Raw genomic sequence first — 27,207 nt, 5'->3', positions numbered from 1 at the left:
ATTGAAAAAGAAACATATATTTATTCAAAAACATTCATAGCAATAACGTTTGAGGAAAAACTAATTATAGGTATAGATTTTTTACAAACTTTATAAATTAATCTGGCTGTTCCAAAGCTCAATATTTCTTTCGATCCTTTATAAAAGTCTCAGTCGAGTTGCGAGTTATTTCGGCTGTCAGTTCCCGAAACAATCTAAGCAAGCAATTTTTGGCTAAATAATGGCTGCATTTTCCATTATAACGCTTAAATGCTTTCGAAGATTTTAAACCACGAAGTCAGTTTCGTAATTCCGTTTATTCGATTAGTGTGATGGACGTTCTAATGGATTCTTATATTGCCTTATATCTATGAAACAAACACAAACGGTGCATTTATTTTACGAAGGAAATTCAAACTCCGAGCAAAATGAATATCAGTTAAGAAAATTTTTATATTAACAATTAACAAGTTTTACTTGAAACGTTTATTGATGAGCATTTTCTTAAACGCCACACCCTGTAGATTTCAATACCTTTATTTAACATTAAGGACGAAATCTGTTCATGTAAGGATCATACTAAGGATTTAGGACAGGTCACAATGATGTCACCTGTAATATCGGATCTGCAAATTCCTGGCGACAAAACGATAATTTGATAGGGAAATTGATTGCAGTAATTTATTATGGAAATCCAAGTAATGATCCTGGATAATGATGAATTTGAAAATGAGTGTGTACTAAACTAATTTATGTATTTTCTATGTTGGAAAGTCTAGAATACTAAAAAAAACGTATTTTATTTTATTAAAAATCCCTTTTTGATAAGTGAAAAACAATCCAAAATCATTTTGGAAGTATGTTAATGAAAAAAAATGAATATGAACTACATCCCAGATCTATCATAGTAAGAAAATTAGTCAATTGCAGAATACTGCTATTGCTTTTTCCTGAATTTTTTATCAAGTTTCTAAAAAAAAATATATTTTCGGTCATATTTCCATATTACACCGAACGATTTGAATAACATTTTTCAGCGTATTCACGTAATTAAACCTTTTAGTGAATGAATAAAAAAAATATGCCACTGGTAGTTTTTTGTAGAAATAAGCGTATTATGAAGATATAGCAGAAAATATACATTTTTTTATAAACTTTACACCCTGTATGTATCTCGACCGAATCCCAAAGGAAAAAAGTTTATAGAACAAACCCTACTTATTTTTTGGTAGTGAATCTAGTTCTGCGATTTCTGTATTTAAAGTGAAATCACCCTGTATATGATTGTAATTTTAAATAACTTTTTCTGTTTTGTTCATGTCAATCAAAAATTAGTTGAAAGCAAATAATGTCTAAAGAATAAGTATGGGAACTATTTTTAATAAAGTTGTTTCCAGTATTCCAGTGAACATAATTTTAATAAAAGATATTAACTTTATTGACGACAGAAAGTATTTCTATACGCTGTTATTATGAAATAAATTAATTCGTCGGGAGATATTAAATTAGGCAAATGTCTGTTATAAAAAACCAAACCCTGGCTGAACCATCGGGTGCAGGGGTGTATTCATTCAATTAAAAATCTTTCCACTGAAAATATCAGAGCAAATAAAATCTTACAGTTTTTATTTAGTTAAAGATAAATTAACATAATCTTTTTATAGTAACAAAAAAACGTTTGGGAATACAAATTGTAATTTCAGTAATTTCAAACCCAAATATAGTAAATAACTTAATTATACATACAGAGAGAGGTTATTATTTAATTAATAAAACAGATCGAGTACATAGGTGTCTATATAAAAAAGTCCCTCGATCATATCTCAGGGAGGATTTATCATATGACGAAAAATATATTTTAATTACAGTTCTTAGTAAATTTTTAAATCACATAGTGCAAGTAAAGCAATAAGTAAAATAGGTCTCAAATAGTAAACTACAATCTGGATGTCTAATGTGTAAAGATTAGGCAGCGTTCAATATGGTTATTATTCATTCAATAACTTTAAATGAAGATATACTCAGAGATTTACATAATTTATAAAAAGTCGTATTATTTATTTACCTCAATATTTATTAATAACATTATATTTAGATAGTTAAAACACTCTGCTACATTATTACTTCACAAATGAATCTAAACATGCCTAGGTACAGAACAACTAGTAAATGATTAATCTGATTGGTTGAGTCAAGTCAGGTTATGTAAATTTACGTTTTCATTCGTATATTCACATCAAATACAGTAAAAATACATAAGACTAATTCATTTTAAATTGTAAAAGTCCAACGTAAAAGAAAATATACACTCAAATGTGTCATGTATGTTCAATTCATTTACATTTTTACAAATAACGCAGCTCGTTATTTACAAATGAGACGATGAACTGCAAATACTGCGCTATAACTATTTACTTATTTTTACGACCCTACCTAATGACGCCCCTATTGTTTAGAACCACACATTTTGCTTTATCAGTAGTTTGTCAAAACTAACAGAAACAGCCGACTAGATTCCGTTACGGATCAAAACACATTTAGCTGTTACCCAACATTTACAAATTAGATAGTTTGCTTCGTGAGTTTCTATTTTGCTCGTCATGACGTTGTCCTTGATGTCCTTGACGGGGCTATGGTGCTTTTGTGCAGATATATTTATGCCTTAACTATTGTGTTATTAACAGATAATAGATCATCTGCCGTGCTGTTATAATTAGATAATAATTCTTAGATATACGGGGTGATTTGTCTGAATGTGTCGAAAATAAAATGGTTGGCATTATATGAAGATTACTATCTTACTGTTTACAGGGTTTGGCACTGCCTACAGGAGTAAGATCATAATATGTATTTAATTTAATTAATAATTACTACTTGGCATTAGGTTCAAAACCTAACAAAAATATTCATTTTCAGAATTCTCTATTAATCCTGAACAATTTTGAAGATATGTGGAAAAAACAATTTTCAGTGACTCACATTTAAGGAGCTGTGGTTCAAGAATTTCTAGTAATTTGAGGATGAATGTAGGTATACATTTTTTAACTGTGGCAAAAATTATAGATTTAAAATTATGGCGAATGCGCCGCGATTAAAATCAAAACTTAATATTTTTAGTTAAAACAAAACAAAGGCGCTTTGTAACACGTTGCTACATATTCGCTACTGTTTTCGGGGTTTTCATACCCCAATGAAAAGCTACAAATAGATCTCCAGGACCACATAGAGATATCTGCTGAAAGGGAGACTCGAATAAAAACATTTAGAATGAAAAGGATTGAAATCCGACAAGAGCTCTAATTCTAAATTGAATAAGAGGAACCCCTGTATGTTCGATTATATCAAAGCCTATACAGTAGCGCTGATCCATATATTTCGGGCTAGGTTATTTTATTTTCGAAAAAGTAATACTAGTAACTATCGTATCTATATGTCAGTAAAGTTAACACTGATACTTTAATAAATAATTTGAAAGGTACTGTTTGATTGCAGTCGCAATAACGAGAAAACATTTTATACCTGCGGATAATTGTATAACTTAAGAGCGCGGTTTTAAATATTTAATAGCAGAATTATTTAGAGTTTACTTAATAGCAACAACTTTATGTTACGGCACCTGTATATATTGGAAGCCAACAAAAAACGACAAACATATAGAAAAGACGGGCTGACATAGACATTTTTAAATCGTTTTTCAGACTTATTAAAGATATGAAAACTTTCATGTATAGATGACAGGTGGGTATACAAAGCAATTTACTTTTATTCTCTGTTAATGAAGGTTTTAGTTAATATTGCTATTGTCCAATGCCGATAGAATTCAGCAGGGACAAAGAAGACTGAAATAAACCTATACTCGTATTGTAGTAATATGCGATGTAAAAATTATATGGAAGAGATGTATCATCTTTTGAGGCACAATTCACTTTCAGAGTAGAACAATAGCCCGCATTTTCTCTTTCAAATAGTCTTACTGAAACGAGCCTAATATTTTTTATTAAAAGCTTATGCGTTCTTTTATGGGTCTGCAGAAACTCTCTGACAGTTCTCCAGTCCAAAGTACCTACGCTTATACTCATGTGCAAATAGATTAAAAATGCGGTTTAAATTCAGAAATTTCGTGATATGCGAATATTTAGTTTTTTGTTTAAGTTTTTACATACATTTTAATAGTGAAAAATAGTATGGTCCTTTAATACAAATTGTCAATAATGTTATAGGTCTGTCAAACATGGTTAAAAAAAATAGAAAATTTTGCAGAAGTGTACCAATTGACCTGTTTCAGCGATTTTTTTAAAATTTCAACTGGAAAAAAATATGAATTTTGTTCCATCATTTTGGGACACAGTGTATATACTTTATAGGTTATATCTTGCCAATAATTCGATTTATTTTGACCTGAGGAATTATGACCCACTCACTTTTTGACAGCCCTAATTTCAGTTCTATGCGCTACTGTTCAATAACAATATTACATTTTTATAATCAACAAGACAAATCCACTGTTAACAGTCCAATGACTTTTGAAAACAAGTAAAAACAGCAGGTAAATATTTGAACATTAAAGCAATAAGGAGCAATTTGAATTTTTGAAGTTGCGGTATTTTCAGAACACAATTTACCGTTAACCGTTCCTTAATTGGCCATTATACACGTGAAGTGACAAATATTCTGTCGGCTCCTTAAATTATACCTAGTCAGCGAAAGCTTTGACAAGCATAACGATGACACAAGCTCTAAGTGGGTGGTTGGAGCTTCACTGGCCTTTACTCTGAATCAGGTCTGGAATGGAGAGACTGCAGTGCGCTCTGTTGGGGAACAATTTGACCAGTATGAACTCTACAAGGACTTCTTTATAATGTATTATAACTCTTCTTACATATAGAGGATGTCCCGATTTATAGGTGCACCTAAAATATTTTTTTTTCCACGGTCGGGAGTAGAAACCAGTTTCTATGACATCAAAATTAAAACAGAAGTAGTCGATTATTCCCAAGGGAGTATAATGCTCCCAAGGGAGTTTACATTATGGAGAACGTTTTTCATGCAAAAAAAAAGATAACATTGAAATTATTTATTGACATTTAAATTAAATGTTACATTTGTACAATTTTCAAAATTAATATTAGAAGGAATATTACTTTCGCTTACATTTACAGTTTTTGTGATTGCGCTAGTAGTGGTACCTACTAAAACCTGATTAGCAATTTTGGTCTTATTTTCAATGGAGTTCTCGACATAACCCTCAGCGACTGTCGTTGATTTCCAACCAGCATGACGCTTTATTGTCGTGATATCCACACCAGCATCTGCCAGTAATGTCGCTGAAGATCTTCGTAAGCAGTGACCAGTATAACATGCAGCATCAGGTAATTTTAAATACGAAGCTACTACACTCGGAATTTTTCCCATGGTATTCTTGCCAACTGGCTGCGAACTACATTTTCCTGCTTTGTAGTACAAAAAAAGGCGCTTATGCTTGACGTGGGGAGGACGAAGGGACAGGTATTTTCGAAACAATTCAAGCATATTTCCCACATCGGTAACCACAAAGGTTCGTGGAATCTTTGTCTTAGTGTTTGGAATTTTTACAATCAAGGAAGAGCCTACATCCTCAATATCATCTACAGTTAAATTGACTAGTTCATCAGTTCGACAAGCTCCGGCAATCCCCAGAATTAATCCAACCTATAAAAAATCAAAATACTTAATAATTGAAATACCTAACAACAAAAGTAATCTTACCTTAATCATTAAGAATTCTTTGTCATCTGCACTTGATAGAAAACGGTCGATTTCACCCTTTGTCAATATTTTCGATTTTTTCGCTTGATATCCGTCACCGGTTCTTTTCAAAAATGCGATCAGCTTGGGGAATTTGCTTATATCTATGTTGTCGTAAATTATCAAGCATGACTTAACCATAGAATATTGCGCCCATAATGTGGAAGACTTGTAATTCTTTGCATTTTCACTGAAGTATGCCAACAAAACATTCTCGCTGTATACTTGAACATTAAAGATCTTGACTTCGTAGGCAGCAAATTGCTTATTGCAATATTTGCAGCCTCCACAATCTCTTCCGACTCACAATTATTCATTGTGCACTAAACAAACTTTAAACTAAACCAAACTAGCACCTTAATTTGACAATTCTTTTAGTTTGTTTATTTTGTAGTTATGACAATATCTCAACGACTACTAAATAAATGCTCAAATCCGAATACAATAATTCTGGTGCTACTTACTTCATAATGACAAAATATGTGTTTTTAAGTTAATGAGACCGTGGAAAAAATAGTATATACCATTCGGGAGAGATGCTATTTTGTCATCGGTGCATTGTAAAAACTCAAAATTGAACTTCAAATTGAACCTCTGCCAAAATAACGCATTTCTCTCCCTTATAGTATAATGTACTATTATTAAATATAGGAATCACTATTGTAATTATTATAGATTACGTAGGAAACGCCCTGTTTAAACGATATACTAAGCTAAATTACTAATTTAGTAAGTTTTAACTGTATTCCTGTGCTTCGCTCTTTTCGGGGCTGCCAATGAATCACTTCTATATAAATAATAGCGATAAGAGCAAGCCAAGATGGAAGTATATCCGACGGTAATATACAATATGTATGAGGATATGCTGGGATTCTGAGAAAAGATATATTGATATGACGAAGGTTATTTATATACAAAACTGATCGACAGATTTTTGTAATGTGAATAGGCACTGACTATGGCATATCATATTGTACATAACGTACGGGAAAATGTTAATTTTTAGAAATATACAGGGTGTGGCGTGTATAATCTATAAAAATTAGACTACAGCAACCTGATCATAATTGTAATAGAAAAGTCTTATACGAAAAAATTCTATCTTCGCGTTTTTTTTTGGCAAATTAAAGTTCACTTATTCAACGAAAATGAAGCCCGACCCTGTGTTATTTATTAAAAACTTTGGAAAAGTTTTTATGCGACCCGAGATGCAACCTTATAATTTAAGTCGGTATAATCTAATACTAGTAATACTAAAAGGAGGTTAGGTTACATTGTCAAAAAATTTGTACAGTCAACTGATATTGTGTTTGTATTCACTTAATTATTAAATATTAAGCGTGGTCCAGCGATCCATCAGTGTTGAAAAGTGAAAGAATCCAGACAAAAGTTTTTATTTTGTAATTCCACGATAGTGACAGTGTAATTTTTATAAAGAAGTAAAAAATAAGAATAGCGTGCCGATTACATTAAAAACGAGATTCTTATTTCTTACTTTGCTTAAGTTTTTAGTTTGTGCACAAACTAGTTTTACAATAAACCGAGAAAACAATGCATTTACTATTTCCGAACGTGTCGATATGGTGTTAGTGTATGGTGCAGCCGTAGAAAATACGCTCGCGGCGACTAAATTGTACCGGGAACGATGGCCACAACGTCACCCCCCATGTGCAAATACAATCCTATAGTGCGTTCAGCGGCTGCGAGATACGGGAAGTCGAGGAGAAGGACGTGGTCAGCAAGTGAACCTTAATGTTGAAGATGCAGTGTTAGAAAATCTTGACGAAGACCCCACAATTAGTATTCGACGACTCGCACAGCAAGTAGTAACCTCATCTCGTACCGTACATGGCATCTTAAGGCGCCAGCTGTTGCACCCCTATCATCTGCAACCAGTTCAACAGATTTTACCCCCAGATTGTGATCAACGAATGCGTTTTTGCAGATGGTTTTTACGGCAATGTACCAATCAAGTAGACTTTCCTGCTTATGTTTGTGTAACAGATGAGGCGACATTTACCCGCGATGAAGTGAATTTCCATAATATGCACATATGGGCCGATGAAAATCGTCGCGCGATTAGGGAAACTCATTTTCAACATCGGTTCTCGGTAAATGTTTGGGATGGCATAATAGGCGATGTACTTGTGGGTCCCTATTTCTTTGAAGGACACCATATGCTGACTTTGTGGAGAACCGGTTGCCTAAATTATTGGAGGATGTGGCATTACAAGTTCGGGCACGCATTTTTTATCTTCAAGATGGGGCTCCTCCACACAGTACTCGAGAAGTAAAGACACTTTTGAATGAAATGTTTCCTCAGCGATGGATTGGACGCTTTGGTCCTGTGCCATGGCCACCTCAGTCACCCGATCTAACTCCAATGGACTTTTATCTTTGGAGTCACTTGTTTGTGCAGGCACTTGGCAACTACAGATGCTTAGGAAAGGAAATATTATATTTTATTCAACATGCAAAAAAATTTTGTTAAAATTTTAATTTATAAGAAATTAATGACACTATCACCCAATAATCTATACAAATCCCAAAATTTCTCATGTGCAGTAAAACAGTTTATCATTGGCTGTTACTTCATACCGTTCTATGGACATTCACGCGTCATATGTGGTATTATCATTTACTAACCTGCATTTAATTTATTTTTTCTTTTTTTCTCAATGTGCGATGTTACGTCACAGTTTTTGTGTAGAAACTGTCTACGATTTAAATATTGTTATGGTGACCAAAAAATTGATAATTAATCTACCACCAACAATGAATATTCTTATTTTGTTCTGCAGAATGTCATTGTATTTTTTAAAAATGTGCACATTCTCTATTACCGAGACATCGATGAAGTGAGCAGTTCCAAAAATGTTTCTTCATATTGCTGTGGTAAGGCAGTTGGTACTAAAAAGGGTTATTCTATTTGCAAAAAATATTTGAGGCAACCGGATGGTCGCAACTCGATTTATTTACTTTTCAAATATCGTTTCAAAGTTTGTACACCTTGTATATTTTTTACTTTCTATTCAGTAAATTCGAGTCTTGCGAATTAATCCACTGAATTAAATTTCATCTGAGTTATCAACCGTAATGGATAATATAAAGGCGAGGCAGAAATTTGCTGCAATTCGGGTATATTAGACATTCCCATCTCGAATTCTTGTCGCCTTTCTGGTACACAGTATGGCTTTCTTTATTATTTTGAAAGGCTTTAATTAATTAACCATTCGTACATTTTGAAACGTTTTTCATGGTAATCAATATCTCTAAAGACAACTGAATAAATATATTGCCAGTCTTTCAAGTAGGCACCTAATTACCGAAGTTTCGAAGAAATTGATTTGAAATTATTACCTACCTAAGAAATTAATTAATCTGTATCAATTTGTACTGTTTACTCACATAATAACTGCTCCCCTGTTATGTGATGTACAATAGATTTCTTTTTATTTCTTATATACCACATACTAGTAGTACGTACTAGAGAATAGGAATAATTAATAGTTATAACTATTGCAAAAGCAGTTCCAAATGCGAATTTTAACAGCTCTGAACTGGAGAAGGTAGGGACATGCACAATGCATGATTACATTGAAGTTGCCATTGTTTTTCTTGCATGCTGTACATGTAATTCTCTTTGTTTCGGGAAACAAAGAAAAATATACCTTTTTTGTTAATACGTTCACACAGCATAAATTTTAATGGAATTCGCTCCACAAATACGAGGGAGGTATCCGCTGTTATTTTTAACTTACATTATAAAATATTTCAGATATCATTTTGTAAATTAAAAATATTTCAAAGTAATTTTTAAATAAAAAGTGACATTTATTCTTCTTATTACTTTTTAATACAAATATAAATATTAATTAAATTAACATGATTATTTTCCACAGTACATACATTATTAGGAAAACCGAGTACTTTGAATCATCGACATTAAAAGAAAACTAATTTATTTGTCCTTACAATAATAGTACAGCCTTAAAAATATCTTAATTTTGCTTTCGCATCTCAAAATTGCACAATATTAAAAACTGTATATTATTATAGGCGAGCGGTTCACCCCTAGAAAAGATGCTTCTAAATGAAGGTAACGGACTAAATTTTTAAAACAAAAACCTACAGCATGAAACTTTTTTTATTTTATAGTGTATTTTTCCGATAATTTACATATTTTTTAAATATTTTTCGGCGTGGTCAGTCAATTGTTATAAACAAAAAAGTTGTAAAAAAAATTACTCGCCGAATACTTTGAAAACAGTTTTGGACAATGGACCAAAATAAACACTTTTTTGTTCTTTGACAAAAATTCAAAAAATGCTTCGTTTCCGAGATATTTCCAATTTAATGTGGAAAAATTGACGAAATCGACAAACTTTCGGATTTTTTTTCTCAAAAACTACTGAACAGTTTAATTCTAAAAAAAGCATAATATTTTTTGGTATAGGTCAATTAGTTTACTGAAGGTTTAAAGCGAGTAAAAAAATAGTCTTTTAAAGAAAATCATGATAAACATACGCATCAAAATGGCGGCGTGAGTGGCGCTACGTCGCGCGCGAAACAGTTCAGATTTAAATTTTCATTTTACAATATCTTGGACTATCGAAAATAACGAAAAACTTATTATTTAAAAACTAAATAAAAAAGAAATTAATATACTTTTATTGCTCTTTTTTTGTAAAATAAAAATAAAATAATATCTTATACAATAAATTATCCAATAACTTTTATATTTTTCGAGACCGCTAGGTCAATTATTATTATTATTAGGTTAATTTTCCGATTTAAAAAGCTTATTTAGTTTAGTTTTGGTATAACTTTCAAGCCATTTATAAGACCAAAAATCGAATATTTAAATTTTACTAATTACTTGCCAAAACCTTACTCCGGCTATAAAACCAAACAAAATAATCTTTTGAACATTTGTACTGTTAACATATATCGATTTAAAAAAATCATAATAATGTTTATTGTAAATATAATATAATCCAAGATATTGTAAAAAGAAAATTTAAATTTGAAGTGTTTTCATAATTTTCTTTAAAAGACTTTTTTTTATTCGCTGTAGACCTTCAATAAAATGATTGACCCATACCAAAAAAATATATCTTAAAGTAGAAAATCTGCCGATTATTATGTTTTTTTTTTAGTATTAAAATCTGTTCAGTAGTTTTGGAGAAAAAAATTCCGAAAGTTTGTCGATTTCGTCAATTTTTTCACATTAAATTGTAAATATCTCGGAAACGTAGCATTTTTCAAATTTTTGTCATAGAACAAAGTGTTTATTTTGGTCCATTTTACAATAAAAACTGTTTTCAAAGCCATTCGGCGAGTAATTTTTTTTTACAACTTTTTTGTTTATAATTGACTGACCACGCCGAAAAATATAAAAAAATATGTAAATTATCAGAAAAATACACTAAAATAAAAAAAGTTTCATGCTCTAGGTTTTGTTTTAAAAATTTAGTCGGTTCATGCCTTTTATTTACGGGTGAACCGCTCGCCTATTAGTTTTACCTATCAAATAAATATAGGGCAATCAAAGTGACAATTAATTACATTTTCACTATTACTTCGCTAAGTTAAAATTCTCAAATCAACAGTGAATTTTCAGTTGAAGTTAAATTAGTCGAATTGTATAGTCGTGGATGAAGGCCAAAATAGGATATTTCCAGTTTTATACTTACAGTTTTTGATTCTTTAGGACAAAAATGTTTTATTATATTTGCCTGTATGAACCTTAAAATTGCATATTGGTAGGTTTACCTACCTACATAAGGGTGTGAGGTATTCTCATCTCATTGTTATGCACAACTTTTATTAAAAATGTTTTTTTTGTAATTACCCTATTCACAATATTTATGTGAAATAAAATGTGATTAGAGAAAAACACTTCTATCAGGTCAGTATAAAAGTGATCTCTTATTGTTTAATTTCTCTATAATTATCCTCTCATATAATCTACATTTTGGAAGGGAAAATACAAACCTTTTTTAATAAAATTTGTTGAGAACAAACAGAACTTTCAAGTGATGTAGAAAAAGTGCTCGTTGAAATCCTATTACAGATAAATTTTTTCCAGTGGTGATTTTAAAGTGAGGCACACTAAATCAATCTACTCTACTGCCCCTTTAGAAGGATTTACGCGTGTAAATAGAAGGATTCACATAAATCTGTCTTCTAAAATAACCCTTTCTGTTTCTCTATCCCCAGACATGCCTGTTAGAGCACAGAAATACATCGATGCGTATAGACACGCAAGAACTCGTTCTTTTCTTTCAACTCTAACGTAAATGTGCTTTGTTCACTTTCTGGGAGGTTTTCTCTTTGACACCTTTTTTATAATCATTGTTATAGTACATATGTGCTTAATAACCTGGTGTATTGCACAATACATGCTGTTTTTTTATTAATACTCCCAAAGAAACACTTCCTCTTAAAGTAATATCGATTATATTCCAGTTGTTATAAAAATTATACAATTGAAAGAAACATCAAAAACAATTACCTACCAGATTCTTTGTCAAATTGTAAATAAAAGATCGTTAACCAATGTTTGTCAAAGTTGACAATAAAAAGAAGTAACTTTCCACCTGAAATAGGTCACATTGTACATAAACATCGGGTAGCCCTGCTGTTTATATAATTTGTTCGTTTTTTTAAGTAAAATCATACACTTTGTCGAAAAATAAAGGCATTGTAATTTGGAAATATTCACTGCAAGTGCTTCAATGAATCGATAACATACTGAAGCAAATTAACAGCCGAAAATTAATTTTGAAAAGTAAAAAATAAATAAGGTAAAACAAAAAATTCCAATTTGAATAGTGGGAATGAACCTAGTGCTTGAAATAAAAAAGAACGTGATTCATTTACCTGATAGCCGTCATACGTCCAGGAAGCCCACTTCATGTGGCAACTCTGCAGGTCGAAGGGGAAGTATTCGACGTTGATGTCGCAGGACGAGCGGTAGATGCCGTGGCTGAGCCAGACCACCTCTCCCGTGCTGGACACGATCACGTTGGTGTTAATCACGGACGACTGGAACTGGGGATCGGCGCTGAAATTGGAATACAGTAGTTAGACCACCTACATGACGCGGTTTAAAGCTATTAACCCCTCTGCTGACACCTCTATATATATAGGATGGGTACGGGAACTGCTTACAGACGATTTGTTTACTATTTTTAAACAAGCAAGTTGCAAATTGGGATTGATTACATTCTTCCTAAATCATGATCAATATGGATGTTTTTGTATATGTATATTTATACGCTTTTATTTGCTGAATTTGATTTATGAAAAATGACGAAATTAGAAATATGATGGAAATTGAATAAATGAATGAACAGAATTGTTTCTTGGCATTAAAAATATGAGCAAGGTTCATTCTAATTTATTTGTATGTGTTTCTTTTATTTCCCCTCACATTAACTGGAATAGTCTCGAATATTCTGATAATTATAGTTCAGCTGCCTTGTTTGCGAATATTTTGAATTCCAATTTAACGCAACTCTTAAAGGAATCCACTATATTTCGGTTAAAAAAATATTATCCACTTAAGACCTGATTTTAACAAACAACGATAATTTAATTTTATAATTGTAGCAACAACCTATTGGTCGTTCCGATCACGCGATAATTTCATGTGTTGTTCAAGTTGTTTCAATAGCAATTTGTTAAACTAATACAACATTATAATATGTGACTACGAGAAAGTGAAAAATTTGCTGTTGATTGCCAATAGGGACATGGGATCATCATGTGCAAATTTCGTACTCGCCTGCACATTTACACTCAAATTGTGGACAGATTTAGCTGTGTTGATATATATAGACTTCTCCAAAAAGGCGATTTTTTAAAAAATTTAAACATTTTATTCCAAAGTAAATGAAATATTTTTTTAAATTTAGGCTTCTAAAATCGTTCAAATTCTCACAATCTACTGTTAATACATAAATAAAGTAAATTGCAGAAGGAACAAGTTTAATTTTTTTTCCGTCTAGTCATTAATTTTAATACCGATTTTTTTCCTTAAAAATCAAGACAATCATTTTGTTTTGATTGTAACTTCATTAGTTTTCATGCTAACGCCTTTTACCAATTTAAAGGTTTTTTCAAGAACTTTAATAAGTGTTATATAAGTTTTTCTCGAAAAACCTTTAATTTTTCCGCAACAGGACGTTGAACGTTTCGACTATATTTTCTTCGAAATTAACTTCAACTTCTAGGAGTCATAACTCGGGTTCTATACCACCTACAAAAATAAAAAAGCAATCTCTGCTATTTAGTTACCTTCATTTTTGCTTATGAGCATTTCTTTGATAAAACTAGTAGTTTTTGAGATATTAGCGAAAAACGGCTCAAAAACATGCATTTTTTGAGCTAAAAACGAACATGTTTAGGCGCAAATAACTCAAAAAGTATTAACTGTACAAAAAATTCTGATAGAACATTTTTTTATTAGAATTCGTCCTTCTATTGAATCGTGAGGTTATTTTTAATAAAAAAAATCCCACCCTCCAGAACGGGTGGCATCCACCCCTAGAGTAAAAGCACACATCGGCACTATATAACTTCTTGGGCTATTTCCTAACTACAGTTCAAATTTCACGTCAATCCATTCCATCCGAAAAAATTGGTAGCCAAAATGATTCAGTGACTGGACTACAAGGCATTTGACGAATTCCAAAACAAAGACTGGTCCATTTGATGCACAATGCCTAGTGAGAGTTTCAAGAGACCATTTTCAGTTTCCTGACAACTCTGAATTATATCAGGGGTTTGCTTTAGATCCACTACTTTACATCCTCCTTGCTGCTTTATCACTTGAATGGCGGTAATACTTTCTTTACAGACGACTTTAAAATACTCTCAAATCCCTTGACAAATTTCCAGTTAGTTTATGAGCTGGTTGCCACGCCGTCGGTTTAAACTTCTTGACGTTTCGAGAGACATATCTCTCTCTTCTTCAAAAGAAACTTTGAGACTAAAGATTAAATCTTCTTATTATTTGCTATGTGAACTTCTCCAAGGCGATGAAGTTCATGGCTTGTATCATCAGTCAGTGTAGTCCTGGTTCTTGATTTTAGCGTCATTTCCAAATTCCACGCAGGTAGTTCATATCTTTCATATCGATTGAAATTAATTAGATTCGTCTGGATTTCTATTGCCTCCCTGTAAGGTCTAGGCCAAAATCTTCTCTCTCTTACTAGAATTATGATATTAGATCAGTTAGTTGTGAGTTTTGTAGATCATGGCTGGGACCAAGAGTTGCTCCTTCATGTAATAAAATTAGTGAAATTGGAGAAAAAAATCTGTGTGGTGCATATCTTTGCCAAGTCTACTAAATTCTCATCTGTGCCTTCTATAACGAGCCTTAGATGAAGTTTCTTAAACTTTCTTTAATTGTCACTTTGTGAATAAGGACGTCACATCAAAACTTACTAAGATTCCATCTTTGTCTCTAGAGAACGTACAAATTTTCAAATTTAACTAAAAAATTAATATAATCACGAAATATGTGCGTGCTTATATGTAATCCTAGGCTTATACTGTACACTTGTATACTTATTTTAGTATATACTCCGATAAAGGGATTTTACCCACTAGACGTATTTTCACTAAATAAATATCTAAATAAACCTATGTTTCACATCCCATCTTTGAAGGGTTGTAAAGCTCTAAAGGAATTGTTTTATAAAGGTTTTTTTATTATGTTGACGATAACTCTAAATTTTCTCGCTTCGTCACCGTACTACTGTTATGACTACGACATTGAAAGTGATCTAAATTTTAAGTATTTTAATTAATCTAATTAGCAAACTTTCTGTATCGACAGACACCCCAGTTTTTGCAGTACCTATGCGACTGCGTTTACCACCCTTCAGCTATTTCTACAAGCCCGACAATCTTTGGTTAATAAATCATCTATTTTGCTCGACTCTTAAATTCTTTTTTGGTATCATCTACCATTTATAATTTATTTCGTAAAATGCCGGAAGAGGTGCACGCACGTTGTCTATCTGTGCTTTTTTAAGTTGGTGAAGAATCTCGAGGGAGTATGAGCAGAAATATATCGCTTCTGATTTGATTTAAGTAAAGTTTTAGGCCAAACTTCGTTAGATTATCTCCGACGAAACTCATTCGATTTGATTAATGAAGAGTGAGATATCAAACACATATGAAGTAGAGTAAATAAATTATGTGATTTATGTTTTGCATAGTCGAGTAAGTGGATAAATAACATCAGCTGTTGGTGGTATAAGATCGTACTTGATTTAGTTTTCGCATATAAGAAGATCAGAAACTATATTTTTAGAATAAAAGTCATATTTAATTTTAGGCGACCAAGCCTAAATTGACTGTTTTTTTATTAAAAAGTAGAGCTTCTTTGCAAGTAAATTTTAGGTACAGATCTTATTTATTATTTCAAGTTAAAATTCACATTTTTGTTATAAATTTATTTAATGTCAAAAAAGTAATACTTTAAGGACTAAAAATGAATGTTCTTGGTAATAGACATTACGTTTCCTATTACCAGCGTCTCCTTTAACAGTAAATAATCAACCAAGAAAAATATTCTAGCAAGTAATACCATAGAACATTTATATATTCTGTGTATTTAGATCACCTTCCTATGGTTATATCATATAAAGCAAATGAGATAAATGAAGTCTCGCCATATTGGATATAGTTCAAAGAACAGCTCGAATGAATAGCCAAATATATAAAATCAAAAGGAACTGTTCAATATTATCCGCGTTTGTTTTCGTTTCAGCAAAGCCCTTGGGAATTCGTTATTTTATTATATGAGTACAAAGAAGCACGTTTCTTCATCAGCTTGTATTTGAAGCTTTATTATGGACAGACGTATGAGCTAGAAATACAAAACTCTACTATACTTCAAATTACAATTAAATGAGAGCATAAACCTAATAATATAATAATAAAATATTGGTAATTTAAAACTGTATGTTTAGTGATTATTGCTTTGGCGGTAAAAGTGAAATTATATGAAAAAAGTCACAGAAACTGAGATTTCTTAGAAAACAAAATCCAGAAATATGATAAAATAAGTATATCGTTAAAGTTTTCCAAATATTATGTGTTGTTTTTCACTTATCTTTTTTCATTATTTGATCCATCAGAATTTCTGATTTATAAAACTTTGGTGAGTAAACCTTTAGGCAGCCCTGTATATTCTACCTTTAATCTATGAATGAGTTGAGCAGGGATTTCTCATTTTGGATGATAAATGTAATACAAATTAAGATCGCTCATTCCATTAAAGTAAGTGCTATATTAATTTAATTCTAATAACATAACAAACTCCTCCAATTTTCGTTAATGGTCTCGTAGCACAACGATGATGATTAAGATAAGTGAAAAATGTCTTACCTTTAATTTTTACATCTCTGTGAGAATTGCTTTTAGGGTATAATAAATGCCTGGTTTAATGATTACACTCAGGAATGACTCAATGAAAAGTGTAAAATTTGTTTTTTAAGGCTAAAAAAATTGTTTGAGCACCTTCCAAAGTACGGAATCGAAGGAAATTATATTTTTGACCGTTTAAATTTGTTGTTGTTAAACCTGGTGTTTGCTGCTTCGAACGACGCCATACTATGCTGCTCTAATGGGAATACATTACCTACATGCAAATAAAAGAATTTGTAATATCAATAACTTCGTTTTTTATATAAATCATATTTGAACAGCATTAATTTTTATTAAAAACATGTATGAATTTTATGGTGTGCTTGAATATAGATAAATGGTGGTAAATTCGTAGGGTTAAATGGAGAAAAACATACAAATACCGTGTATTTTTTCTCTGTTTATTTGAATATTTTGCCACCCGTGAATAAAATAAGAAATTAATTAAACGAGCGCTTGCGGCGAAAGGATTGATCGAGGATTATTCTGTGAAACTAGATTCGCGTAGCTACACACAGAAAAAAAACAGACAAATAAAAAGTACGCATCACTAAATCACTCACTTCAGTTAGTTAACGTTTTGAAAAACAATCTGTTTCCGTTCTCCAAATTAGGAATAACGCTTCTCTTAAAATGAGTTTTAGTTTCGTTTGGTTTTCCGCACAGAGTATTTAAGATCACTAATAAATCCAGTCCCCCTGAATTTTTCCATTATTCTCTTCACAGTTGATGAACTTAAATCACTATTACAACTATAGCTGTCAAACTTTAATTATTTTTAATCGCAATCACCTTATAATCGGGCTTTTATCCACACATATGAAACGTCTAAAGTAATAACACTTGTGGAATAAAGTAACTTTATTTCACTAGTAGAATAATGAAAAAATAATAAATCAAATCACATTTAACTTAACCTTTCCATTAATAACAACCCTTGTATCATTGTTGGCATCATTTTCGGAACACATAACATCTGCCGAAGTTTGTGAAGAATTTGCATCAGTTACGGATGTCTCTTCTTGTAAGGAACAGCTATATTTTCCATCCACCATGCCGTTTGATGGTAGAATAGAGAGTAGTTGTTTTCTGCAACATCATAACAATCTTGACGAAACGTCAATTAATAGGATTTTAAGAAAATTTTTATTTGAATTCGCTTAATATCTTAACTTTATTTGTAATTTAAACGACCCCGTATAGTATAATAGTTTACGATATCCTAAAAAACTTGTAGGACTTGTTTCATTTTTTAACGTAAACAGAAGTCAACAAGGAACGAGTAACTGAAACATGCCAGACTACAATTTTTAACTAACTTAAAACCGAATAAGGGGGTAGAAAACGATGTTGAAGTATGGAAGATCGAAAATGAAATATATAACCGTTCCCATTATCCCCCATTCTGCATGCAAACTTCCTGATAACATGGCTACTACTAACTTGTTATATAAGATTAAGTCCGGCCTCCAAACCCTATTGTACGGGATCCTGATGACTGTAATCCCAGCGAAGTCTGAAGAGTTCCATCGTAGATGGTGGTCGATCCAGATTTGAGTAATCCAGCAATTTGTTGTCAGGATCTGGTTCTTCTCGTCCTGGAAAGATAAATGTCTAATGTGTAAACAATCCGCAGCAGTTTTACGGTGTGGCAGTGACACATATTGCTTCAATTTGTCCCAATTCATTTTCGATAAGTTCATACATTATATTACCTACATTTATTTAATTAAAATACTTAGTTTTAACCATTTTTCTATATTGCTGGTCTTTAAGACCTTTTAAAATTGTTTAATTACACCTAGTTAAGGAAGTTATGTTAAGAAGGCATAAAATCGATAGAGTGCCTAATTGATTGCTGCATTAGGGAACACGGCTGACAGATTGCTGTGGGCGCATGTGAACATACTCTCACTGATTAAGGACTTTATTTTAATTAGAACAAGCGGGCAAAGAAGGCATTCATATCCTTAAACGATTCAGTGCGTTTTTAACAACGTTGTTATTCTCATTGATTCCATAACTCCACAGAAGCTATAGAAAATATCAGCAATACCCTTTCAATTAAAAATGTTCTAAGACTAAATTAAATTCGTTGGAATACAGAGGATCTAGAAACTACAGCCGCCAAGTTTGTGTACCTGTTTAATGAGGACTGGAATACTAAAATAATTGGAGGAATAAGTGTTCAAAAAAGTGATGCTCGGCAGTACTTATGTGAATAGTTTTCTACTTTCAAAAGTATCAAAAACTCAATAATAAGGCAGAATGAATAATGTAACATACCGTGGTTCCCTTTTATATTTCATTCATTAATGATATAGTCACAGAGCTGGATCTTATCTTACTTTACATGAAATTACAAATAAATCTCTCAAAAATTAAACAGTTGTTGTCATAATACCTCTCTCTTAATGTATTTTCTTATAGGAAATCTCTTTTATATAAATTATTGTCCGGAATATATTAAAGACTTTGAGGTTATCTTTGATGAAAAACACTAAAAATCCTGTTCTACACGGGATTTCTCATATAATTCTTGGCAGCTCTCGCCAAAAACCGTCTTTGGGTAATAATTCAAGTTTCCTGCTTACCACGTCAATGATGTGGTGAAGAGACACTCCAAATATAACGCTCAGCGGTAACGACGAGTTTGGAACGGGTCTTACGGCGGCATCGTAGTCTGCCATGAGGTAGCGCATCAATCTGACTTCGTTTTCGTCCCCTTGGCATGTTCTTAGGCCTGTAAAATGAGAGTTCCCGATTAGGATCCAGTAAATTAATTAAAATGTACAGAGTGAGTTTGGCGTATCGAAAAAAAATTTTAATATTATGTATATTTTTCTTGAAAATACCATTTTAAACACAATGCAACCATTAACAGACCGGAAAATTCAGTGAGGCATAATATTGCCTCTTGCTATCGTTCAGAAAATTTAAATTTCTTGTTCTTAACGATTTCAAATCATTTTTAGGTATATTTATTTTATATCCTTGATTACGTCTTTTTTTTGAGAAAGTAAAATCTGTTTATATTCCAAGTCTTCTGTCTAGTCTAGACATAAGAAAATTTTAATAATTCTGCACCAGCGAGAAAATATGCAGACAAATACCCAAATCGCAATTCAACAATATATAGAAGATTATTCCCGAGACTATCTCTAGGAATGAAATATACACCTAGGTTATTTCCATCGTAAACGCAATTTGAACGTTCTGAGATCCGTATAGCGTCGTAAGGAGTAAGCTTTATTAAATTGCGCTGAAGATAATCCAGAAATTAGTATTCCCCGCTAGTCAGATAACACCGAAATAATCCGTATTGCAGTACAGGATATTGTAATGACAATCAATTGCATCCTTCTTGTTTTAAGTAGAGTATTGTGAGATTTTATTGATTACGTAATCTTCTTACCATAATACATTATATAGAGATAACAGTTCGACAAGGCAGTTTATGGAATGCCTTTTATTTTAATAACGTGATTTTGAAATCAATGTTAAATTATATTCATTTGCATCTTCCAAAATAGAAGAAAAACTAAAACTATAAGACAATATACCAACAAATAAGTAAAAGTCACTAAAATATTTATTGTGGCCAATGGTTAACATTTCAAGTAGTATGCGATCGAAATTATGAAATTTATTATTACGCGATAAATGCATCATATGGCGTAAACCAGAAAAATAATATGATTTATCAACAAGAGCACATTTTTACCCTAGTTATTCAAAAATTAAAAAAGAGATAACGAATGAGTGGTTGAGGATGATGTAAAACTGACTTGTTGAGTAAATTAATATACATATACCACAAGCCTAACTTTAAAATACGATTAAGATTCCAGAACTATTAACTAACCCAAAAAAAATTTATTTTTTTATATTTGATAAATCCATCCTTGAAATGAAAGGAAGACAATTTAAGATCACCCTGTATATCATTCAACAGCTTACGGAGTATCTAATGTGACTTACTGTTGGTCACAACTTTATTAAATATAATTCCATATAAAAACTTTTTTATGTTCGCCTCATATCGGAAAAGTATCTTTATATAACTTTCTCTTCCTGACGCGGTCAATTTGAAAACAGCTTGTTACATTTCAAATTTAATTTTCTGTGAAACGGATCAATAGGCTTTTTCTATCTTTGGTTTATAACATAAAGAACATGAATACCTTGCTAAGAGATATAGAAATCAATTGACTTCAAAGTTGTAAATTTACAAAATATCACATATTTTGGTGGGGTTGTACTTAGATATACGAAAAAGTGAAATAGATGAAAAAACCAGTATCAGATAAAGACAAATTTTCTCTTCTATTTCCATATTTTTCAAAATTCCTATACAGGGTGTTTGTCAATAAGTGCGAAATATTTTAGGGGGTGGTTGCCGAAGTAATTTTGTAAAAAAGTTTACATTAACGTAGGTCGAAATATGCTTTATTTCCGAGATACAGAGTGTTTAAATTTTAATTATTTATTTATTTTTTTAAATTATTTCAGAGATTTAAAGATATGGACTCGAAATTTGAAAAACGCTTTGGAGGGTTAATGTGCATTTTTTGGGGTGATCCGCCAATCTCGCACGGACGCCACTTGCACCAGTGGCGTCCGTGCGAGAATGCCACAAACTTTTTTAATAAAAAAATGGTGTGCCACTGACTCTTCCCGTTTTGATATTTTTTTAGAAATCCGCTATCAATTTTTTTCGCAGGATGCACCGTTTTTGAAGAAAAAAAATAAAACACATTTTATTGCAAGTTGTGTATTTTTAATTTCTATTGATACATTATCTAGTAGGGTGCTGTCAATTTTTCTAAATACACCTAAAACACCCTCTATACATTCTTTTGTGAAATTTATGGTGTTAGAACTATTTAAATGTGTGGTAAATTTATTTTATGTTAAAAAAATAATAACAGATGAGGCGTCTTCCGAAATTTCTTCATTTTATATGAAAAATCTTGAACTACATTGAACGAGAATTCCACTATTTCATTTTTTCCAACCATTTCCGGGATATCCTATACAAAGGAACATTCTTAAATTTACTAGAGGCAACTTCTTAATCCTTGACAAGCCGATACATTTTTCTATAGAAATTATACATATTTTTAAAATATTCGATCAATTAATAGATATTATATTAAAAAAAAAGTATGCATACCTTCATATAGTTCACTGACATTGACTTCGTTCTGAGCTGAAAGAGATTTGAAACAGTTGAGTAGCTAGATGATAATCTACATTTCTAAAGGGGAAATGAATTGCTCCTAATTTCTCATTCACAGTTTTGGTTACCCTGTACACCGCCCTAACAGTTCAGCTCAGTAAAGGATTTTGCGGCAAGAAAGGCAACCCATACTAACCCTTTTGTTCTAAATTAGAACAAAATCGGACCAGTTTATCTTATTCTGTTCGACTAGTCCATTAAAAAAACCTTTCCACGATGTAGGTGTTAGTGGACCGAATTTGTTCGGCAAAGCGCTACCTAATAATTTTTCAGAAGATCACTCCATTTAAATTTACTGGGTTTAATTTTAGATTTTTCTGTTTCAACACCGGTCCCACCTCTTCTTTTCATACCGGCCGTCTATATTTAGTTGTTGTTCGAAATTTTTTGCTTCCTTTAACGTTATTGGATATGTTTATTGTTTCCTCCCACAGGGAAGTTCTGGAGTAATTGAAATACACGTTTTCCTAAATTAATTACTACGGTTCCGTCTCCCAAATGAAAATGATACTGGGATGCTTATGACTTGTTGAGTTGATAAAATATACGTAATATGATTAATATATTTGCCGCAAATATGGTGTATTTCAGCAGTAACTGTGGGATAATCCAGTCGAGTGCGAAAGGCCCCCTAAAAAAGTCTTGAGACAATACAGGCTGATGCATAATTCTTCAGAAAGGCCCCCTAAAAAAGTCTTGAGAGAATACAGGCTGATGCATAATTCTTCACTAAAAGAAGTTTTGGCTCTAGTATTTGAACCACTTGTGGGAGTTAATTTAATAAGGTTCAAACTAATTCGATTTCAAATAGTTAAAATATTTCATTACTATTGAGAACGAAAGAACGTGGACAAATTCCAATCGATTTATTAATAATTAATCATCAAAATTAATATACAACAAACTTGTTGATTTTATTGCATCCGGAGAATCGCTCTAGTGGAATTTGGAATGTGAGAGTATAAAGTAGAGAAAAAGTTAATTCTCTGTAGGAGGTTAACTTTGGTATTCCAAAGAACACGTCTGTCGTAGGGTTTAGGCTATTAAAAATGTAATTAATTATAGGACTTTGATGGAATGTGGGTTAAAATGAAAAAAACTAATAAGTTTAAAATCTCATACCAATAAAGATGTTTAAAAATTGTTCATTTTTCACATCATTTATTTAATAAAGAAAAACTATCACATTGTTTTCTTAAATAAAAAATGTTAAATTGAAAGGAAAATAACAATATTATTTATTTTACTAAAAAAATGAAAAACTTTCATTCAAGCTACTTAAAAAAATTGAGAATAGAAATGATCCATAAAAATTGCGTTTCAACGAACAATTAAAAAAGTATAATAAAAAACCTCATAATTTAAAGATTTTAGCAAAACTAATAAACTGTTCCTATTATTTTTTTTTAATTAATTATATTACAATAAAATTCGATAATTTCTTCCAATATCTATTTAAGAAATTGTACGTTTTCCAATAACGAATACATAATAAAACATTAAATTTATACAAAATGGCCAAAATGAACAAATTTTAAAATAAAAATTTTCCCTTAAAAAAATTTTAATTTTGCAAGAAAATGACTAGTGATTATTAGTTTGTAAAGAATTATTTAAAAAAGAGTTGATCCTTGCCCACATTAAAAATTAATAAACAAAATAATTTTGTAATTCTTTTTACAGAAAAAATTACACAGTTAAATAAAATTGTAAATATTTATTTTTGCAATGAATTGACTTAAGAAATAAATCATAAAGATAATTATTGCGTAGATTTCTTGCGCTATCGCTTTTATATAAAAAAACTTCAAACACTGTTAATTAAGACTTCGACTTAATTGGAACATAGTCCCCTTGGTCCGCACATCATCCACTTGGGTATGATATTATTAAGTAAGTTCTAAAACCTTGATTAATCTAACTTTGCGAAAGTGAAGAACCGCCTGCTTGTTTGTTAGTGTCATATATTTTTAGCATAGATTGATATTTTGATATTATGATGACTGTTTATTTTTAATTACTGATAATAATTGGTGACTAATCAAGTAATTACTTACTTTGCCTAATGAATTCGATAGTTAATTGATTGCAATTAGATTTCGAGCAATAACAGGTAATGTATAATAATATTTTTTATTATTCATAACAAGTTATACAATGTCAGTCAACAAACATCGGTAATTTCAAGCACAACATATATAGATTTTTGTTTCGAGAGTTGGTTCTGCTGAAAAATAACGAAGGCGTTTCAGTAAAGCTTACCTAAATTATGTCTAAATGAAATATCCAATATCAGAATAAAGATATATTTGAAACATTACATTATTTAATAATTTTAATTTGTCAGATATTGTAATTCAAAGCAGGTGGGGGTATGTACCTTATAGACTGGTAAATTCCGACAATCTCATCAATTCAGAATCTTCTCTATGTCCAAATATAAACTGAATGTATTTCTAATTCCTTTCTGGGGGCAGTTAAATATGATTATTGCAGTACCTACTACTGACCTGTGTTCAAAATGTTTCCAATACATTTTTGGTAGTAAAGTCAAATGACAGCTTTACAAACTTTGATACAGTAATACTTAGTTTTTGTACTTACAAGAACTGACACTTATTAGACATTGAGAAGAATATTGCATATTAATTATTGTGTAATATAAATATTATTCGGTGTTAATTTAGAGGAGTGTTTTTTTGTTCATTTTGAAAGAAAATTTAACGCAACATCGCAGTTACATCCTGCATGTCAGATACTATTATTTACATACAAAATAAATCAGATAAAGCCATAAAACAAAGAAAAATACACTTGTTAATGTTTGCACTGATCACCCTATTCAACAACACGAAATAAATAGGCACTCGACAAGAATCTTAAGCTAGAAGAAGTTGTTCATACACCTTTGTAATTTCGGGCTTATGTTGTATCACTTTCTCCGCTATCTAAATAAGTAGAACTTTGCCGGCGACACGCTCGTTAAATCTCGCACCTAAGGGGTGTTTTAAATTAATTGAACCGCAGACTGTGCGAGTAATATACGAGGGATTTTGCATGTGACTTAAAACAATTCAAATATGTTCGTTGGAAATAATTGGGATGGCTCCAACTTTGGTCTAAATGTAGTCAAATATCGGGATAACAAAGGTCACGAATAGGATCAAAACACTATTCGACAACTATTTAGTGTCTCCTTGCGGCAGAAGTTCAGGACTATGGTGGTTTGCGTAAATGAAACGCTATGTAAAATGTTACACGGAGAAAAATACTTTGTAAAATTTATATACTTAGTAATTTTTCGTTTTATTAGTAGTATGTGTGTGTGTGTATGTAGACTGTTGTACTGAAACAAAATATAATTTTGTGTCTTTGTAAAGTGTATAATTATTTATTTCAGTTTTTAGTGACGGTCCGATGTGTGTCAAGATTATGTGTGATATTATAGAGAAAACATGTGTACAAATCAAGAGAGAGTTTATATGGTTAGAGCTTACTTTTTGTAAGAAGAAAATGGTGCGGCTATAGGAAAATTATATAAAATAGATTATCCTAACGGATAAATACCAAATAAGAACACGTTTGTAAAATTGGTACAATATTAAAAAGTTTTGAACGCCAGTACAGTCTATGACACGGCGTGTTGAGGCATGTTTTTTCAGAGTGAGATTTTTTATTAACTGATTCTTTTAGCGTAAGGGTTTTATTTCGCTAAATTTTAAATTTTTTCACAGGTGGCAAAGTACCCAATAAATAATGAAAGAAACGAGAACTATACCACAAACAAATAACTTCAGATAATATTAAACATGTTTATTAGAACCACATTCTGTTGTATTTATTGAAAATGTTTTTATACTACCCTTTTTCTTGATAAAACCAATTATCAACAGGCCTGGAAAACTACCCCCGCAAAACCCCAACTCCATTCAAGTTCATAGTCTGGAATGCCCAAGTGATTTATTTTACATCGTCTAGTCCTCTGAAAATAAAGTGTCACTGTTGGCAACAAGACCTTTAGCAGGGATGGTTTATGAGATAGGGCTTAGCAGGCAGTTTTGCGATAATACTAGAAAACCGATAATATTTAACAGAAATATGTTCATACTACCTCTACCAAGTACATACTTTGATCTTCAGTAAATTCTCTGAGTAGGATTTGAAGGCAAATACCGGTTTTGTAAATTTTTAAATAAAAAAATGTGCCATCTTCATTATTAACTGTAAAGGATATGTAAATAGCAACTAAAATCGTTTCATAAAATCATATTGTTACATTTTGAAACATGTCATAATTATAAACTACTTAGAAAAGGTAAAAACTGTGAGTGTATTTTAAATTGAAATACATTTGAAGATCTATTAAGTTTAGATGAAAATGAAATGCAACTTCTAAGTTTCCAGAGAATTTCTAAGAAGTTTTCACATAAAAATGCCAAGGATGCCTATCTGTTAAATTTTAAAAATTGAAGAAAACTGCGATTATTCATAGAAGTTTTCCTAATCTGCGATATGAACAAATCATATAATTTTAAAATGTTGTACACCTGTACCCGTTTGTAAAATGACGTATTTCTTTATACCCTACCTATTTGTACTGACGTATCATAGTTTTTAAAATTTATATATTTTTTTAGTTACCTACCTACATATGTAAATATGCAAATACTTTTTTATGTGGTTTAAATAAGGACATAGAATTTTTTTCTTAATTTACAAGAATTTCATTAACAGAAAATTAATATTCCCTAAAC

The 27,207-nt window shown here is 31.3% G+C and overlaps 1 protein-coding gene across 1 annotated transcript in view; it reads right to left on the bottom strand.

Moving 5' to 3' along the window:
• LOC108917340 (neuronal acetylcholine receptor subunit alpha-10-like) overlaps window positions 1-26,559 on the bottom strand; it is a 49,811-nt gene extending 23,252 nt beyond the window's left edge. The window contains exons 1-4 of the mRNA XM_018723889.1: window positions 26,532-26,559; window positions 19,806-19,954; window positions 18,655-18,809; window positions 12,649-12,832 (exon numbers count right to left, since the gene is read on the bottom strand). Of these exons, the coding sequence (XP_018579405.1) occupies window positions 12,649-12,832; window positions 18,655-18,809; window positions 19,806-19,954; window positions 26,532-26,559 (516 nt within the window). The remainder of the gene's footprint in view (window positions 1-12,648; window positions 12,833-18,654; window positions 18,810-19,805; window positions 19,955-26,531) is intronic.
• Between the last annotated feature and the right edge of the window lie 648 nt (window positions 26,560-27,207).

This window comes from Anoplophora glabripennis, unplaced genomic scaffold (genome assembly GCF_000390285.2).
Source record: "Anoplophora glabripennis isolate ALB-LARVAE unplaced genomic scaffold, Agla_2.0 scaffold4, whole genome shotgun sequence".
Classification (NCBI taxonomy): Eukaryota; Metazoa; Arthropoda; class Insecta; order Coleoptera; family Cerambycidae; genus Anoplophora; species Anoplophora glabripennis.
Note: the sequence above shows the minus strand (reverse complement) of the source record. Positions and strands in the feature narration are given on the sequence as shown.